Genomic DNA, 20,638 nt, shown 5'->3' with positions numbered 1-20,638 from the left:
TTTCTGAAGATTATGAGTCTCCAGTCTGTCAAGCAGAGTTTTTCTACAGCTGAACTAATTCTGCAGCAGAAAACCCCGTCTAGAACAAAGCCCTTGGAATTAACATCTTGTTTAAGCAAACACATGACTACTTTGAAGTAAGTGTGATAGGTTCACAACTGTTATTGAGGTCGAGTTTAATGGCAGTGAAGTGACAGAATCGAACTTCAGTGCTAGTTTTAATTTCAGCTGCAGCACAGGCTGCACATACAGAGCACTTGAAGCCATACACTGTATTTCAAGTAGAGCAGCTCCCTATAATTGGCACCACCACTTTGGTCTTTACATGGAAAACTACTGAAATGTAGAGCAACTAATTCTCTGGCTGCCCAATTAAATTTGAGGGTGTGAAAAGCATATGTACAGAGGCAATTATTTCTGTTTTCCAAATCTTACAGTTTTGATTAGGTGGTTTTTTTTTTTGAGCTGAATGTTTATTTTGGCAAGCTTCACTTTGGCCCTGCTTTAGGATAACATCATTGCTCAGTAGGTTTAAGTCTAGTTAGACTGTTTCCTTGAATTAGGCTTTCTTACTGATTGATTACTTTGGTCTCCTTTTCTCAAGTCCGAAGGTGCAAATGGAACTCTGGTGGCAAGGGGGCCTGCACTGGGGATTAGCTCAGTGCAGCAGGTTTGTGTGGGAGTTCTGCTGGAGAACAGTGCCCTGCAAGCGATGCCACTGGAAGCTGCCAATGGAAAACAGTGTTGGCTTGTTCCCCATCACTGCTGACCTCTCATTAGCACACAATTTCTGCCTGACCTTGGTGCTTATATAACCTTGGCCACAGAGCATCTCAGTCTGCTTTGAAGCACAAATCCAGCTTGCCCACTATTGCTTTTTACCAGCACTGTCATTTTTCCACGTCTCAGGGACGTGCCAGGCTGGGAGCATGTGAGTGAGCCTTTCAAGTTCCCGACACGCCGCAGGATCATGGCAACAACTGTTTATTTATATATGAACTTTAGTATTTGTGAGGGGAGCCAGCTCAACAACCACAGAGCAGAATCTTCTGACCTCAGCTCAGCTGAGCCAAGGGCAGTGGCAACCTGAGCTGGTTTCCTGCCAGCCTGTCCCCAGCCTGGAGGGACAGCCTGCAGCAAGGGGCTGGGCTCTCTGCTCGCCTGTCTCAGGGCTCCTCAGCTGCAAGCGCCAGTTTGGATGGGCTGCGCTTCTGGTGTCTTCCCACTGGGTGAACTCCATCATCCTAAATCCCAGGGAACAGCTCTGAGCACTGCCCGTGCGAGTTTAGACTCATCTGTGATTTAAAATTCGATGTTGACATCCTTGGGAATTGTTCCAGTGGAGGTGTCCCTGCCCATGGCAGTGGGGTTGGAATTACAGGATCTTTAAGGTCCCTTCCAATCCAAACCATTCTGTGATGCTCTGAGGATTCTGGAAAACACTGTGTCCATCTAGGAAATGATTTCACTGTGTTTTTACCTCCCATATTGTGGGCAATGTGTGCTTAGTGTGAAAAAGATACCAAGAAAGTTCTTGAAATTGCAGGCTTTAACTTTTTTTACTCTATTTTGCACTCTCAAAAGCTCTATCTCAGATGATTCATTCTTCTGTAAGCTTCCTCCAATGGAGTTTACTTTTTGGTCCCTCAGGAATTTTCACACAAAGGGAAAAGCCCTGATTTCTGTTATTGTTTATGTAGGAGCTGATGGCACTGAAAAAAGCACATCAGAAACCTGGTGTTAAACACCCTCCCAATTTTCCGCTTTTCTTCCCCCTTCTCCTTCCCATTTTCACAACTTTTAGTAACTTCTGAAGAAGATTTCCAATTTAACCAGACACCCCAAAACCTAATAGTGTACATTACTTCATTTAATATGCTGCATTCAGCTGGGAAGTAAACCTTGGGACACATCTAAGATGGGATAGGCAGCCCCACTGCTGCCACACTCATCAGTGGTGACACTGCTCCCACCAAGCTGCCACAGCCCCCTTTGTATTTGGAGCACAAAGCATTGATATGCACAGCTACAACAGTCTCTAATGACGAGGTGTCTTAATTTGGTTTTTATGATGTGATTAAAGGTACAATAAGGTAAGTGCTCAACAAGAGGGAAGACCATTGTTCTGCATCATTAAGCTCACAGCGGCCCAAAAAAGAAATTGTAGGCAATGTGCCAAAGCCCTTAATGAAGAGGATCTCTTTGAATTATCTATGGATGAGGAAGGGATAAAGCCTGAGCCCTGGTATATTTGATCCTCTTTGTGCTCACTGTTAGAGGACTTACAGAGCCAGCCGTACTGGACCTTCTGGAATTGTAATTTATGGAAGCATTAATTTCCCAGCCACACTAAAGCTCTTGGCCTAATAGAGAAAGTGCAGTTATGTGCTATTATTAATTCTTTCAAGTGTCTCCTGAATTCCTACATCTAGGAATCATGAACTTTCAAATAATAAGGCTAAGGAGATTTATTTGTAAGGATGCTCAATATTCCTTAAAATCAAGTTATGTAAATTTTGTCTAACTCAGATTTCTTAAAATAGCAATGCCTTCTTATCACATGATATTAGGGTTACATGGATGACACAAAAAACCACTCTAAGAGACATTTTCTACTGTTGGCAGATTTTGAAACTTTTATCTTCTATATTCTGTAATTTTAAATGGCAGTGATCCTTCATCTCCCTCACCATTAAATTTTAAGTGATTGCTCTTGTGTGTAGGTTACATGAGGACGTATTTTTATAGTTGTAGTGACATATAATTATCTGGATGTGCTCCATAAGCTATAGAATTCCCTCCTCCTGTCTTGCGAAAGAGAGAAATCAAAGTAGACCCCTGTTAAAACAATTTTGCAGTTATTTATATTCTAGAATAATCAGGGATTATAGTCTTAAATAATTCAGGTTTTGCTATGTTGGAAATCCCAGTTTTACAGGATTACATGCACCTTTCACTTCTGTGGAAACTGAGGGTATTCCAACAGTGTTTCCCAAAAGAATTCCGTACTTCATGAGGAGCCCTGGGCACTCACACAGGCTGCAGCACTTTGCATATTGACAGAAGCCTAAAGCCAAACTCCTGCCAGGGATCTGCACCTGCAGCCAGCCCTGGATAGTTCAGTCATCTCAGATATCAGCAGGAACTGTTCCTGGGACTGATTTCAGGACGTGTATTTAAAGAATGTTGTCCTGCATCTGTTGGGAGATGTCAGTAAGTTGCAAAGGTTCCCTGCCACTTTCCCTTCGCAACAGAAATTGAGCAGGCCCCTGAGCAGTCACAGCGTTCTGATCGGCTGCTGTCCGTCTGTCCTGGTTGCTGTGCTCCCGAACATGACTCACTGCCAGTCCCCAAACCCAGACTGCACAGAACTTGTCAGGATAAGGAATTTTTCCCACAGCCACTGCTGCGTGTGAGCAGAGCATTCACAGAGACCACACCTGGCCCCAGGTGTGCTGCTGCAGGCAGCACCAGCTTCTCCGTTCAGAACACTGGCCGAAGAATCTGACTGCCTCCCTGTAAAATTCCTGCCCCCATCACATGCACAGCAGCTTAGCAAGTGGAAGTGTGCTGGTATAAATAGAAATGACAGTCAACATGTCTTTCTATTTGCTCCCACAGGTTTTTTTTTAATTCCGCAAAGCGTCAGCGTCCTTTGGGTGAGCGAGCGAGAATTAGATCACAACTACGTGGTTAAAATTTAATCACTTCCCCACCAGCATAACACACAGGCCACATCTTTTATTCACTTTGTTGTCGGTGCCATCAGGATCGGGGATCAGCTGCAGGTGGGCAGGCAGCAGGACACGGGACTGCTGAGCAATTCCCTCTGCCGGCAGCACGGAGCAGCGCTGGGAACGGCACCCAGCGCTCGTCACTGCTCCTAAACCACCTCAGGAACGGCAACGGGGGAAAAGTGCAGCTCGGAGGATCTGGGTAGTGTCTGTCCATCCAGTCTTGGTACAGACAGCCCAATCCACCTTCTCTGCACTGGCTGTGAGTGTATGTATCTATGACTATTCCCAGGGAGATCTGAAGGAACACATCCTGAAACACCTGGCCATCGCTTTGCAGGGCTCCATCACCCTACCTCAGTCCAAACTCAGTGACAGAGTAAGGAATTTCAGAGGCGCACTGAAGGAAAGGCAGAATCAGGAAATAAAATCTTTGCAATAGAGGTTGATGTGTTAACACACTCACAGAAAACTTCTCAGAAGGTTCATATGAGTAATTTGGTATACAAAGATCTGTAGGGCAGTAGTTTTAATCTGCTGTCAAATCTGTTAGCTGGTGTTTTTACAGAGCAAGGTGCAACAGCAACAACAACTAGCTATAAACTCTCAGTGACAGGCACTCAGACCAGACCGAGCACCAGGGCACACGCTGCACACAAACAAGTGGCTCCAGGTACTTGTAAACAGGTACAAAACCTTCCTTATGCATCTTTTCCACTTGTGCAAGGAGTGTGTGACCAAGCCATGATCCTTGACAAGGAATTTAACCTAATCTACACTGGAGAAATGAACACAGTCTTATCTAGTGATGAAAGTTTTGTGAAAAGTTTAATGTATAATAGTGCATTTAAATACCTGATGTTCTGCACACGTGAATGGGAACACACAGGCTAAAAACATAATCACTATCACACAGATTTCAAACAAGGCAAACTCACTTTCATTTCCAGTTCCTGCCATTCTACCTTCCCTGCCGTTAACAGTGGCCACAAACCTAAAAGAGACCATTTCCTTCCAGAAAAGAAATCTAATTCTTTACCTGACAAACTTCATACAGCAACTTGTACTGCTCTTCTGGCTTCTGCAGAGTGCACAAACTGCATCCCATGTTTAAATTCGAGCGGCAGAAAGGAGCCTCCTTATTCCCCCGAGCAGCCAGAGCGGTGCCTGTGGCATCCAGGTGAGGCCGGAGGTGATGCTGCCAGGTGATGCTGGCCCCGCAGGTGATGCTGAGGCGGCTGTGCCGGCACTGGCGGTGGCAGCACCGCGGAGCTCTGCCCGTCCCCGGCTCGCAGCTCCCTCCCTCTGCCTCTCCCGGCTCCCAGGCTCGGCTATATACCGCCACTCATGCATATTAATCAGCTCTCATTGACTATTCATAACAGACAGTGATACACAAGCTATAATTGCCAGCTATGACAGCTGAAATTTCTCTAATTAACAGGCAAGTGCTTCAGTAGCAGGCATAATAAAGGACACTAACAATTTTGTAAAGCATTTTGTAGCAATTACAAATAAACACGACTGCGTTTTACTACGGTCCCTCAGGATAATTCTTCCCACATTTCAGCAGGCTGGGAGCAGGGTTTAAACGTAAGGCACAGTGAAATGAATGTCGTGGTGCAGAACTCAGCCAGGGTGAAGTTGAATATGCTCAGCAGCATTTATTTCCCTCCCGGACTGTGGTGCTATTTGAGAGCCTCAGTTTTACAGCAGCAGCTGACTGAACTGAGTGTTTAACAAGCACAACAGAGAAAGGCATCTCTGTCCCTGAAAGCCTCCACAGCCTGGCTGCAGAGCAAAGATATATGTGAATGTATGTGGATTTAGGGGAAAAAAAAACCCAACAAAAAAGTGTCTTGTATTAATATAAATTAACTTTAGATTAATATATATTCCAAGTGAAAAATGGCCATTTATGCTACTGACTCCCATTGTGTATTTGAGTGGCGTAAATGACAGCTTCACATATTATCTGTGATATTAAAAATATAAACTTTATGAGATTATAAAAATATGTACAATAAAATCAGCATGGCATTTATGAGTACTCAGCATTTGAGAGTGTAGATCTGCATTAAACCTGCACCACAGATGTAAAGGATAAGACAGCAGTGAACTGCCCAATGAGCTAGAAAAGTACTCGTAACTCACAGGCTTTATGGATATTTTCCAGTCTGTGAGAAGCACTACCTTGCCTTGGGAGTGTGGATTGACCATAATTTTCCCAGTTGTTTAAGCATTCAGAAGGGGCTGCATTTTTATAACCTCACTGCAACTCACTCTGCCATGAAGAGGGTGACAGAGCAGCCAGGAGTGGGAGCAAGGGTGCCATTCCCTCAGGAACTGCAGGGACAGCCTGGCTGCATCCTGGCCATGCTTATCTGACTGGTTTTGACTATTTGCTGAGTGAGTTTCTGTGGATCACAAGGGAAGTGTTGTGCAAGGACCATCTTTCCTGGCCAAACTCTGCACACAGGTGCTGGCTGTAGGGATCCTGTAGAACACTCAGCTCTTGCTACAATGGCACTGACTCACAGTTTGCATTAAAATGTTCACTACTGCAATGCAGTTCACGCTTTAGCACAACTTTAGTAAACAGAGACTGACAAGAAAATTTGCTTGCCTACAGAAAGAAACGAAGAACAGAAAGAAAGGAGACCTCGTTTCAGTGGTGTCCAGCAACAGGACAAGGGACAATGGGCACAAATTGAAACACAGGAAGTTCTATCTGAATATGAGAAAAAATTTCTTTATTGTGAGGGTGGCAGAGCCCTGGAACAGCTGTCCAGAGATGCTGTGGAGTCTCCTTCTCTGGGGTTATTCAAAACCCACCTGGACATCATCCTGTGCAACCTGGTCTGGATGAGCCTGCTGTGGCAGGGGGGTTGGACTGGATGATCTCCAGTGGTCCCTGCCAATCCCACCTGTGAGTGAAACCCCTGCCCAACACCCAAAAGAAGCAGGAACTTTATCCCTGAGCTGTTTCCCTGTTGAGAGAACTGCTGCCATGGTGGCAGAGGTTGCAAGGCAGAGGAAGCCTGGATGTTACTGCTGCCCTCCAAGCATGATTCAGGCTATCCCTGGTCAGATATGCCACTCAAATACTGCAGCTTTTCCAAAGCTGGTTGACAGCCAGTGACTGTGGATCTTGAACAACTGGAAAATTCTTGCATGAGGGGATTAGTGTTCCCTAAGAGCAGAAAAAGATGACGACGATAAGTGAATTAAATAAGAAAACCTCAGACTCTATGGAAATTGTAAAAAAGTTTATGGCTTTGGTTAGATAATTTTTTGGTTAGGTAATTTGATTAAGCAACTTGAGGTAGAGCTTCCAAAAATGTTGTCTGTGATTTTGGTTTTCTTCTTAAATGCAATTAAGTTTCTTCTCAAATACTAGATGCCATTTAAATAAATGTTAGTGTTCTGTTCAGGTGGCTGAGGTCAGTCAGGATTTTTTTGCTTTTTAGGACTAGCAAGCAGCTGGATCTGCTTAGAAATAAACCAGAAACATGTGGGATATTTAATTTCCAGTTTCAACGGAAACACACCTATTTGTTATTTCCCTATAGCAATGTGATAGACTGCAGGAGATAATGTTTCATCTGATTCAGAGAGATAATCCCTAAATCAAGCCAGGAGAATAAGCCCAGCAGAAGACTTGTTTTGATGTGTGAGTGGAGGGTCCCATAAATGTGATGTTTGGGATTCTCCAGCTGCCATGGCCCCTGGTAAATGAGCTGCCCTGGAGCCAGGCCAGTGCCCATCTCACTGGAGATATTTCCATTGTTCAAATATAACTTGCATCTCCACTGTTCATCTCATAGGCAAAAATAGTAGCACTGCCTCAGGTCAATATAGACTGGTTTTTACAGCACTTTGCCAAACTTTAAACATTTGGGCTGCAAACTTGTGTTCTGGGCTTTGTCCAGTGCTGATTTCTGCCTTTAATGGTACACTCGAGCTGAAGCTTCAGTCATTTCCAAGAGTAAGATTACAGGGTGAAAAAAACAGTTTGCCTGTGTTCTGCAATTCTGGATGCTTTCTTTGAGAGGGGTTTCAGTATCAACACAATTTGAAACAAGAATCTGAAGTTTGGCACCGGGATGGTTTGCGCTGTCCCTGTGAAATCTGCTAAATTTGGTCAGCTCCTCCCAGGCTGTTGCAATTTGTGTGTTCTCAGCACAAAGTCGGTGCAGGCTTCCAGTTTAATTCCTGAGAGACTTTAAAGGAGTGCAGTGAGCGGTGCCAGGCCTGAGGAGGCCAGCTCGGTTTCCTGGTGGCTCTTTGTGAGGTGGGAGGATGGATTCCAGGAACAAAGGGATGCTCACTGTGCTCCTCACCCCGGCAGGGAGAGCCACACGAGCTGCTGGGATGGGCTGGATGTTAATTTTGTGACTTCTTAAATAACATATTGACCAAGGAAGCCTTACAGGAGCCCTCATCAGCACCTGCTGTACCTGGGGCAGGTAAGCCCAGGCTTCCCTGAGCCGGCGGCTCGTCCTGGGATGTGTCACCAGCGCTAACGATGTGCCATGTGTGGTCTCGCCAGGGCCACAGATAATGAGCTTAACCAAATGGACGGGCAGCGCAGGGTTTACATCACGTGTAATGGGAATGTTAGAGTGGTCCCAGCTGAATGTGAGCAATCCGCGCTGAATGGGAAGTCAGCGAGCCAGCTGACTGGGAACAATAGGAAATAGCCTTTGAATACACAAGGTGCCAGCGAGAGCTTTCATTAGCATTTATCTAGATTACTCACTGCCTGCCCGCCTGCGTGCGACCGCGCCGGCAAAATCCCCCTCGCCACAATACCTGGCTCCGACTATCAGACACATTTGCTTTTGTGTCCGAGAGCTAATTCCCAGGGAACAGGAGAAGGTGGGAAGCAGCCAGACTGCCACCACAAAGGGGAGGCTGCTGCTCCTGTCCCCACGTCCTGGACAGACAAGGAGGGAACGCTGCCGCACACCCCGGGCTGGGTTCGCTTTTTGGACGTGTCTCAGCTTCAATTTGCAGCCTCTCGCCTTGCAACTACAAACCTAATATATATATACATATATATATACAACAAATCTGCAGTTTCAATGTTTGATTTATTCCCCGATTAAGGCTGCCAGGTGCTGGCAGGTAAGGGCAATCCACAGGAGGCTGATGCGCTTCAGGTGTCCTGCCTGTCTGCACGGGATGCTGAATCAGAATAAAGGGGGAAATGAAGCACTCATGAGGGCCCTGCACCCTGGAGGGGATCATTATTAGGGAACTCAAAGGCTAAAAAGCACTCTCTGCCAGCTTTTCAAGGGTAGGGACTGGCTCTGCCAAGGGTTGGCTCTCGGACAGCAGTTCCCACCAGCGAGAATAAACTCGTGTCCTTTGTGCGAGGAGCAGATGGCACACAGCTCCTGCTCGGAGCTGGCCACACACCAAACCCAGCTCCTAATGCTGGAGTGGCTGCCTGCGATAGCACTGATGGCTTGGCATTGTTTATTTTGTTTCTTTAAATGCAAGTTGGCTTTCCTGCTCTGCAGTAACTATTTAACGCTGTATTTCTGTACATATACTTAACAAGTTCTGTTTAAACAAGTGATTCCTATTTAAGCAGCGTGATTAGGGAAGCGTTTGCTTAATGTATCAATACTTTAATTACTTTTCTTGTTTTTACAAATATTTAAGACTTGTGAGAAACAAAAGCTAGGAAAAAGAACAGCTGTGACTTTATAAATAATTCTTGCTTTGGTGTGTTAAATAAACAGAAGTCATGGAACTGTACAGATTATGGTTACCCAGAGCGGTGTGAAAGAGAACTGTGTTACACAACCGTACTTCAAAGTTAAGTATCTGGGATTTTTCAAAGTGTGAGAGGTGTTTTTTAATTATAACCATTGGGTTACCTTTATTAAAGCTCGAGTGCCTCTGCTGGGAATGTGTTCAGACTGAGTTCTGTTTCCCTGTGTTTATTTGAAAATGTTCAATAATACAACCCACTGATAGCTGTGAAGCGTTGGGTTCTTAATAATACATGTAATTAGTGTGGATCTAATTTAAAAATACCCTTCTGAAAAGTTCTTTGTTGAATATGTGAAAGCAAACCGGGGTTTTCTATGGCATCGTGCAGGCACAATAATTAAATACACACTCTAAATATAACAGCATAAAGATCTCAATTCTGGTGGGGTTTTTTTGCATGTGGGCATAGCAATCTGCCTATGCATTGGAAGCTTCAAGACTGAGCCAAAATATTTAAACTAAAACATACCACAAGAGAGGATGTGAAAGCAAATGTAAAACTTTGGCTTTATTCCCATCAGTTAATGCTGAAGTCTTGAGATCCTTATTTGCTCCACTTAGCATCTCTGAAAGAGTTCCAATCCTCAGAAGTAACTTAAATGAAATGATACTTATTGTTAAACTGCTGAAGGAAACTGCTCTGCCCTTGAAGCTCTTTAAAAGTCCAATATCTCTGTAATTTATGCCACTTGAGGAAGGCCGTGGTGCCTCAGGAGCATCCCTGCACCATCCCTGTAAGCTCTGCAGGGCCAGCAGATCCAACACTATTGTGTTAATTCAGTCTCCCATGAAGCAGAACGATGAGGTCAGAATAGGGTAAATAACTGTTTAATATGCCGCTGAGACCTTGTGGTGGGGAGAAGCAGGAGAGCTGACCTGTGGACCAGGGAACTCCTCCTCCTGCCCTGGGCTGCCCCTCTGGGTGTTGATCACAGCCATGCCAAGAGGTCTTGGCCAAAGCTGAAGGCAAAAGGTGATCCCTGAACCTGGGGATGCTCAAGCTGGATTTACAGCAGTGACACTGGGAGGGAAGGGGGTGAAACAGGGTTTGGGTGCCGAGGCCGGAGGATGAACTCATCAAAAAGGGACTGCTCTTTCACCTGAGCAGCTCCAGCTCCAAAACCACCAGCTGCCAGCCCAGCAAAGCCCAGCTGAGGGAAGGACCTGGAGGCAGATCACACTCCTCATCCCTCAGCTCAAATCCCCCATCCCTTTTCCATTCATGGCACAATGGAGGCAGCCACTGTGAACCACAGAGCCAAAAGTACGGAAGGCTGGCGAGGAAATGAGAAAATCTGATTATAGGCTGGATTTGTGTTCTAAAAGCTTCTTCCCTGATAGCTGAAACCTCAGCTTCCTCACAATAAAGCATCTTTGATTTCCTGGTTTTGATGCTGCAACAGCCAAACTAATCTCTGTAATTTTTTATGGGTTATTTAACTGGACAGCTTCTATTTAAGAATGACAAATTTAAGCTTGCACAAATTGTCACTTTTTACATGGTGAAAAGTGCTGTGGTTATTGTTAGCAGTTACAAGAATATGCAATAGCAAATTAGGAAGATTTAAAGGAAGAAAGTGGGCAATGAAAGTATAGGAGTGTGGAGTCAAATGTTAGTTCTACACTTGTGTTTATAAGGTTGACATGCTCGCAAATCTGAAATTACTTACAGAGCATCAACCCCCATTTTGATTTTGCTGTGAAATATCACTTTAGAGAGACAGTATTGGTAAGCACAGACTGCTCTGAGTGATGGTTATTTCAAAATAAGAACGTTTTCTGTAGAAGTGATAATCCCCTTTTAATAATCTCAGAGCACGCCAAGTGATTCGGCGGACTTGAACGCTGCATAAAAACTATTGACACAGTACTTCATCTTTAAAACTGATAGACACGTGCCCCAAAAGCTAATAAAGTTCATTCTAATACAAACGAGGAAGTAAAATAGTATATCATAGCCTGTGATGGCTTTGGCTCCTGATCATATAACTGTAGCCCAGGGACAAAGAAAATTGAAGTGATTTAGAAAGGTACCCAGTAGGATATATCTGATATTAGTCAGCTTGCTGAAGCAAAACAGTAATGTCAGAGAGATACAAAGGTGTAAAATCCATTTGACTGTGTCCAAGTGCTTCTGCTCTCTGACCTTAATGTCTCCAGATGAACTCCCCTTAGGGTCAGCTGAATAATGCTTAATAACCTATGGCCAGAAACTGCCAAGACCTGCTAAGGATCACAGTCTTCACTTTTGTCTTTTAGCTACTGTATTCATATTAAGAATTTTAAGCCATTTCTATTTGAAGAGATATTATCTTTCAGTTTTTACTGCTCCACACTTAATATGAAACAGAGCAAAACAGGAATGCCATCTATGGTTCATTAGGTTTTATATTAACCACCCGATGAAAAGAATATGTGGGAATATTAAGTATTAATGGTAAATGGCAGGACTTGCTTATCTGTTTGCCTTTGTTTTCATTTCTAGGTTCAGGTGGACAATGAGGGGTTTGATTGCTAATTCTCAGCTAGAGCTCCTGTGCAGGGAAGGCCCAGGAGAGGAGCAGACCTTCAATGAGACAGGATTTGAGTCTTTTAGGAACAAAGGAAATGTAAGTGCTCATTTCTGCCTTTGAAGTTGGGAAAGATGTGCTCTCACTGAAGGAGACTGGCATCAGCTCCAGAGCTGGTGTGTGTGATGGATTCCTCTGTGGGCTCTCAGAGGGGACAGCAGGGACTCAGCTGGGGACGTGAGGCAGCAGCAGCAGCAGCAGAGTCTGTGCTGCAGCACAAGCACAGCGAAAGCCGAGCAGGTGTGGGGTGGGAGCAGAGGAACAGAGGGAAGCAGGGACTCTGGGCTGGCTGCAGTCCAGAGCCAGGCTGTGTCTGTGCTGGGAGCTCACCTGTGCTCTCACCAGTCTTGAAGCTCTGGCAGGATACAGCAGGTGGCTCAGGTCCTGCCCAGTGCACATTTCCATTGTTTAGCTCATCAAGCACACCAACAATACACAACAATATTTGCCTCCCATTTATCCTCTTTGCAATGTAATCTCACCGGCCCGTGGAATTGCAGCAATGCTGGTTCATGTCTCATTTCATTATAAAATCAATCCTATTGCAAGAACATTGGTTGGATAAAAGACACTCTAAGTATTAATGCCTTCTCTGACACAAGAAGGACACTTTTTATGCTTGGCTCGTCTTGAACAAGGAATTCTGGTTCAATGAGGAAAGTCAGAGAAGGATTTAGGCTGGAAAAGACCTTTGTGGCCATCAAGTCTGAGCATTAATCCCTGTCGGAAGGCACATAATTCCCAGTTTTGTTCCTTCTCCAGGTCACATCACCTGGCTTTATCTTCAGTGGCAATGGAAATGATTTCCACCTGTTATTACCAGTGTGTTTCTGGGAAGCCCTGTGAATTAATGTTTACCTTAATGAAAGACATAAATTACCCACATTGGCTCTTGTATTGGCCAACTGCATGGAGTTATCCCATAGCTGTACCTACTCTGACATTTCCTCCTTTAAAATACACATTCTGATCAGCAGCATTGATCAGGCAGCATTGAAATGAATACACAGATATAAATATTTGATAAAAGAAAAGGCAAAGTCCACAGGGAATCATAACCCAGAAATGATCATTCCCATCAGAAGACAATCACTAATCTTGTCATTTCCAGTGAAGCCTCAGAGCTGCTGGTTTTCCCTAATCCAGAAACTGCATTCCAGTTTTCCTGCAGACTGATGTTTCTCTGCATTTCTCTGCAGAAGTAAACCAATGTCCTTGATAGGAATTTTACAGACAGAATGGAAGTTAGACTACAAATATTAATTAATGAGATTATCTAGTAACAGACAAAATAAGTGGTTGTGTTTCTTTGAAAGTTGTTTAATGTGTCCAGAATTTTCATCCTGGTGGCTGCAGCAATGAACATGGGATGCAGACCTTGAAAGTTTGTGTGATTTATGGTGTGACTGTATTTATTTTAAATATTTTTATGGTTTGAGTTGCAGTTTGACTGTTTTGGGGTGTTAGGTGTAGATGGGAAATAAGATTTCAATGATATTCCTTGTCCCCTGCCTATGCTTGCTCTCCTCTGTTGCTTCCCCAAACAAAAGGGTTCTGCAGAGAGCTGCACTTTCTTTTCAAATTATTTGTGTCTGTTCTGACCACGATGACAGAAAACTCAGACTCTGTCTAGGACACAAATGTGTCTGCACATACATCTCTAGAGGCACAATCTCTTGGCTGGGGGGAAGAGACTGAGTTTCTGAGAAATACACCTATGAAAACATTAATTAAATCACAGATGAAGCCCAGATGATGGGGCTGCCTGCTTAAAGCACTACATTGGTTGCCAGGATGATGATCAACACAATTTTCTGCGCTATTTAATTTTTTTTTTCTATTTCTTGGCTGTAGTTAGAAGGTTATAAACTGGCAGGCATCTATTCCTAAGACTTTGAAATTCAAGTTGCTCTCTGCTTTCTTTGAGTTTCATGTTCTTAGCGGAGGAGAGAAATCACAATAATTACAGCTTAAAATAGTCTCATTTCATGGTGTGGCTAACAAGTGAAACTACAAGTAATGATGTAATCTAACATGTCAAAAAAGAAAATGAAAAGAGGAGACAGAAGGCAGGACGGAGCCAAGGGATGCGATGTGCCATGTCATCTTCTAATTAACTAACTGATCCTTTAAACTGTCAAAATCAGCCAGGAAATCCATGGCCCAGTGTCTTATTAATATTCATACTGGGCCATGAGAAGCTCTGATTCCAGTCCCAGTGGTTATAGTTAAACATTAAAATAATAATAATAAAAAAGCCTGGCTACGCAGGGCTGCAGGAGCACCCCATGGATGGGGAGATGCAGGCAGGGCACCCTGCTCCCCAGCCCTGCTGGGGAACCCTCCCAGGCTGATTTCTGGATTATCAGGAGGCTCCTACATTGGAAAAAAACCCAATTATTTTTCCTCTTGCTACGAGCTGCCATGTTGTTAATCACATTAAGCTCCATGTTGTCAAAGGAAAGAAGGATGCATGGAATGTTTTGCAACATGAGCCCATTTTTAATTTTGCCCACACCAAAGGAATATGCAGTTAATAAAGCCTGGTTGTTTGGAGGAATGGGGGAATTCATTTTGCCATGTAGGATGCAATTCAGGATTGTTTTTGCAGAAATCTGGGGCCCACAAGAAAAATAATCTTCCATAATCTTCTTATAATGCAATTATTCTCTTACATTTCAGCCTGCCAGTCTCTTCCTACTCCCACTAAGCAGTTTCCTGAACCTTGAAGTCTAAGGGAGCAGCTGACATTTGGTTTCTCCATTCATTTTCTGTTTAATTCTTCATGGCAGGACAATGCTTTAAAAAAAATAATAAAAATCCTCTCTGCTCTGAATTACATGGGCTATTTTGGGGCCCACTCTGCCATAGACAGGGATGTGCCTGTGTGCAGCAGGAGATGGGGATGAGGAGGTAATTCAGCACCTTCTGAAGTCAAAAAGGAGTTTTGACATCAGCCTTGTACAATTAATTTCAAGCCCAGACTATTTTGAGGGCAGTTAATCCTGTTTTATTCTTGCCATTTCTAGCTGTGCATGGCATAGTGGAAAGCAATATATTATGTAGCCCTTTATAGCAGCATGATCAGTAAAGGAGTAGCTGAGCTGTAAATCACATGCTGTACCTCTCAATGAAAATTAATTAAATTGTTGGAATCTCATTAATTGATATCCTTTATTTAATTGATACACTAAAGGAAAAATATCTTGGTTTGCCCCCTATTTCTTCTGTTCATTCCCTGCCCTTGCCAGTTTCCTCTGATAGAACTTTTTGCAGTCTGACACAGCACTTGGAGGAAATAAAGGCCACATTTCCCATCTCAGCCCCCACTGTGTGGGTGCCTGTTCCTGGGAATGAGCTGGTGAGGATTGGATTCCCTGGGATTTTCCTCCTGCTGCTGGGGGCTGCCCCAGGGATCCCCAAATTCCCAATTCCCTGGCATTTTCCTCCTGCTGCTGGGGGCTGCCCCAGGGATCCCCAAATTCCCAATTCCCTGGGATTTTCCTCCTGCTGCTGGGGGCTGCCCCAGGGACTCCCAAATTCCCAATTCCCTGGGATTTTCCTGCTGCCCCAGCCCCTCCTGCATCCCACCAGGACCATCCCAGCAGGTGGAATTTGGGCTCTCACCTCCCAGCCCTGGGTCACAGCCCAGGTTGTGGGGGCTGAAGGAACTTTTCCTGGTTTTCCCTCTGCCCCTGGAGCAGTGTCAGGGTATCCTGGGATGGCACCAGCACTGCTGCTCTGGAGTTCTTGTCCTTTTCCCTGCCCATGGACACACGGACCCTGGGGCAAGTCCTGCATCAAAACATCCACACTGTGCCCACAGGGAGCTGGAATTTCTCTGGGAGCCACTCAGGGCTTTTTCCCCACCCCCCAAAAAAAAAAATTATCTTCAAGCAAAGCTAAAAAAAAAAATATCTTCAAGCAAACGCAAATATTCAACATCACGTATTTAACTCAGTTGTTTAAGCTCTATTATGGATGAAAGGAAGGCTCCATTTAAGAAAAAAAAAAATTAAATACCCCGAAGTGTCTATCAGCCAGGTTACATCAGGCACTGAACTGCCAGACCACAAATCTTGAATATGTTGATGCTAAATGTCTACGAGGAGCATATGTTATGGATCAAAGAACACACTGATTAATCCAGCAGAGACAAAAGTCTGTCACTTTGGTCATGGTGCCATGATACCACACAAGACAGCACTGAGGAAGCACATGAATAGAGAGCAAATGCCAGTGAGAGAAAGAAAAGAGAGAAAAGGAGGTTAAAATATAAAATCACACTTTTATTGGGTCAAATGCTCTCACCTAGAGATGCAGTTTCCTAATGCATTTCCTATTAAAAAAAAAAAATAAAGTTCTCAGGATTTTGGGAGGATGTGAATTTCTATCTATTTCCCTGCTATCATTTTATTAATGCAATTTTACATTAATTCAAGCATAATTTCTCTAGTGAAACTGATCTACCTGAGGCTGTCTATTTACACTGGTACATCATGAGGGAGCAGGAATGTGGAATCACAGCAATGCATTCTGAGCTGGGCTGTTTTTCTCCAGCAGTTTGTCACTTTATTTTGCATTTCTGCCAAGCAGTTCAGCAGAGCAGTGTCTTGTTCATGTGTAGTTTTTCTTCAATCCTTCAAAGGAGGTCCTAAAGTAGAACACACTCTTTGTAAAATCTACTTGAAAGCAGAGGAAGACTTCTTCCTTTTTAGTATTTTAAAGTATTTTTCCATTTGGTATCACATCCCTATATCTGGTATGTCTTCCCTAAAGAATGTTTCAGAAAACCTTTCCCATAACTTACAAAGGAACACTTATTTCAAACATTTTCCGTTCAGTTTCAGTGTTTGTTTGAAAGTGTTTCAAACATTTGCTTTCTCTGCATTCATATCTTCTTCCTCACTGTAGCATTTAGTTTTTAATTAGAAATGGAGAAGAAAGCAGCTTAGGAAAATGAGACTTTCCCAAATTCAAGCTTTAATACTGAAAATATTTCTTGTTCAGGAGGTAACAAAGCCTGTGAAGATCCCCTGCTTGTAAACTGGGGGATCTGAACACAGATTACATTCAGGGCCACCTGGTTTTCTGGCAAGAGTGGGATTCCCAGCACCCTTTTCAGCTTCCAGAAGAGTCTGTGGTTGAGCTCTGCTGCAGGGCCCCCAGCCCTGCTGTCACTCAGGGCTGCTTTAATGCATCCCCTACATTTTGACAAGGTGGCCACCTTCATCATCCTAATATCCTGTCCATGCATGTGCAGTTGGCTAAATTAATGTGAAATGTATGAAGTAGGTTTCTCAAAAGTAGTCTGTGAGGGGGGTATATTAACTCTACACGTTTTGTCACTTTTCCATCTCATTTGGGTGCAGATAAGTTATCAGTAATTGCAGACAAGAGATAGCTGTGTGTGAGTGGCTGTGCATATTTTATGCTGGCAATAGCTCCTTTTACCATGGTACCTAGCAAGCATGTCAGGCAGCACATGCACCCCCAATTTTACCTGATTTTATTGCAAAGTGATGCCTGGGGTTCTCTGAAGGAATAACCACGGCTGTATCCTGGAGATCCCTTTAACAAGGCACTGCTCACTTATATTTGTCCTCAACTTGTTTTTCTGCATAATTTAAAAGGCAGCTGTCACAGCTACCTGCTGTCCAGCCTGAAACCTGGGCAGTGTTAAATAAACCTGACATTTGTACAGTGCTAAAGAAACCCCACAGTGATGGGGAGAGGCTCAGCCCTCCCCATGAGCCTCCCATTCCCAGCAGCCAGGCTGGGATACATGGAAAACCAACAGCAACAACTCATCACATCACATTACACTGCCAGAATGAGCAGACCTGCCCTCAGAGAAAGAGTTAAAGTTAATTGCATGCTAAAGACCATGAGATCAGAATCCTGGGACTCAGGAACTGATTTATGCACTGCAAATGTGTATATCCTTTGCAGAAAAGGCCATTTCCTGTTTAAAAATGTAAAAATACTTGATTAAACTCTGCGGTTCCCAAAGCAAACACATTACACTCTTTAGTCCATTAAAACTCTGCGAGCCCGTTACTCCTCGTGCTGTGATGGATTGATTGTGTTTAATCTCTCCTCCTTCTGAAGTTGCTTTCATTTCCTGCAGCCCCCTGCCCTCCCAGCACCAACACAGCAGCAGAGCATTCACTGGCCGCCAGCAGAGCTGATTAGAAACATCTATTGTCACCTGGACAATGTTTGTATGAAAACAGCGACATTTTATGAGTCATTATTGTTATTATTACTATTGTTATTATTGTCACAAAGCCAGGTGGAAGCTGGAGCGGGATGGCAATAAGGACACCTGGGCAGGCACCACTGAAAATTCTTATCTTCTACCATTAAATTAAGTCAGTGTCAGAAGGGTGGCTGATGCATTCAAATCATGCTGCACTGTATTACTGTAGGAAAAGCACTCTTTAGCTGAAGCTAAACACAGAGTAAACATGTTTCTTAAAGGGAAAAAAAGAAGTGGATTGTGACCTTTACTCTACCTGTCCAATAATAGTTTGCTATTTACCAAGAAACAAAGGTAAATACTATTAGCAGAGCAGCCTTCCCTTCTGTATTCGAAATACACAGGGGCACTGGTGCCGGCAGCCCTTTTCTTTCTCACACCTACTCAGGGACTTCTTGTACAGCTGAGACTCTCTCAGAAGTGTTAATCAGGCTGGTTCAAGGAATTTATGAAATAGAAACTCTCCCCAAGTTGGAGCACAGTGCAAAGCACTGGTGTGCAATATTAGTGTCGTAGATAATTAATTTCCTTAAAGATCAAGTTCAGGAATCTTCTTCTGTGGAGTTTCTGAGTCATTGCTCATTTCATGGTTTAGGGCTCTGTTTATCCTGAGATTGGTGAACACATACAAGCTTCTTAAAGCTGTTTTCCAGGTCTATGATTTCCTTTCTCTCTGCCACTTGCACATTTAGAAAAATGTAAACTTCAGTATTCAAAAGTTCATCGAATTTCAAAAGAATGGAGTAATTTTTCAAAACCAGTGTGTGCTCTTGAAAAGATGTAATACAGATAAATTCTACTGTAGGCTATTTTATATTGAGAAGGGAAACTGCTTGGTGTTTGTTTTCACTTAAAGTGTTCTTAGGAGTGCCCACCCTAATTTCCTCACAGCGCCTGGTGTATGAATTCCATTGGGAACTTTCTCTAACAAACTTGGGAAAATGCTGATGGGGAGTTACAGACTTCATAACTCATGGAACACTAAGGCTGGTGCTTTTTCATTTCTCTTAAGCACAGAGGTCTACCTAAAACTCAGGATTTGCATTAGTGCTCTTTCAGTTCAGTGTGGTGATCAGCAGGCAGAACTAATGGGATGGCTCCTGAATCATTGCAGGAAATCTGAATATGTGGTTCAGACATCAAGAACAGTAGCAAAGAAGTGAAGAATTACTGTTCTTCCAACAAACACATGGCTTCTGAGTGGTGGGAGGCAAGAATTGCTGTTATAACATATAATGCAGCCAGAAATTTCCAAAAGGTGTCATGTTGGGATTTTTAAATGCCTAACATCAATTTAATTCAAAATGATGCCCCAATGGAAATGGGATTGTTTTATCTGTTAACTTATCTCCAGGAATCTGAAGAGCTTTGACTCATCAGTCAGGAATAGTTAATGTTACACCTTTCAGTTTTTCACTAAATCATTTTTCAGATTAGTCTGACTGTGTGGCTTTTACAACTGACCATTTGCTGCAGAAAGTGAATCAACAGGAAGAAATGGTGTGAATTTTTCCTGCTGCTGTGGATATAGCTTTTTGGCTCCTCTGGTAATTACTTGGATCAGACCACAGGACTCGTGTGATTAGCCTGCAAACTTTGCTCTGACCTGGAAGAGAAAAGATTAATCTTTTTAATCTTTCCAAGTGTCACAGCACAGCCTGGCATTGTGCTCTTGGTCAGGGGGGTGATTTCTTAAGTCGCTCTTTGGGGTTAAAGTCTTGCTCCTGAGTTGCAATATGTGACTAGGGTTTAAGTCACTGTTATGTGTGATTAAGAGTAATTCTGAGCAATTAAAGAAAACAGTTCATTTGTGGCAGGTGGCAGAAAGATAAAGAAGATAATTACTCTTTTTAGCCATCTGTGTTAAGTGCCATTAGCAGAATTAAACTGGGATTCACCACTTTGAAATCTGAGGCAAAGTTCTTTTCCCTTCACTACACAATATAATATTGCTTGAAGTCTAATTACCAAAAAAAAAAGAGTAATTTCACCCTGCTTGCCATGAGGTGCCTGTTTGTTAATTTTGTTAAAAATGTTGGCACTCCAAGATATGATAAATTGGACAAGTGCTTGTACTAAATGTCTTTTGAATTACGTGTTGGCTCTGAAAAGCTGTTCAACTTTGAGTGAGTTTGTCCTGAAAAGCCCTGATCTGCAGTGATGAACTTCTGCTGACAGGAATAAACATTTCCCCCCTTCTGTCAGGTGTCTGAAACATCCCCTGCCCTTCCAGGGTCTGCTGAGGATCTGAGCACTTCCAGGGCTGCTGGAGGGGTCAGGCAGTG

The 20,638-nt window shown here is 43.5% G+C and overlaps 1 protein-coding gene across 2 annotated transcripts in view; it reads right to left on the bottom strand.

Annotated features, from left to right (window-relative positions):
- Positions 1-20,638, bottom strand: part of PDZRN3 (PDZ domain containing ring finger 3) — a 131,358-nt gene that overhangs the window by 25,702 nt on the left and 85,018 nt on the right. Inside the window, exon 1 of one of the 2 annotated variants that reach the window (XM_071439331.1) lies at positions 4,774-4,891. The exons of the other annotated variant lie outside the window; for it this stretch is intronic. Within the exon in view, the coding sequence (XP_071295432.1) occupies positions 4,774-4,842 (69 nt within the window). The 5' untranslated portion in view covers positions 4,843-4,891. Of the gene's footprint in view, positions 1-4,773; positions 4,892-20,638 lie in introns of those variants that run through there. 2 annotated transcript variants of the gene reach the window in all.

This window comes from Agelaius tricolor, unplaced genomic scaffold, assembly GCF_023055355.1.
Source record: "Agelaius tricolor isolate 1412-34295 unplaced genomic scaffold, bAgeTri1.0.p SCAF_14, whole genome shotgun sequence".
Lineage (NCBI taxonomy): Eukaryota > Metazoa > Chordata > Aves > Passeriformes > Icteridae > Agelaius > Agelaius tricolor.
The sequence above is the reverse complement of the archived record's forward strand: the minus strand, read 5'-3'. Positions and strand labels throughout refer to the sequence as shown.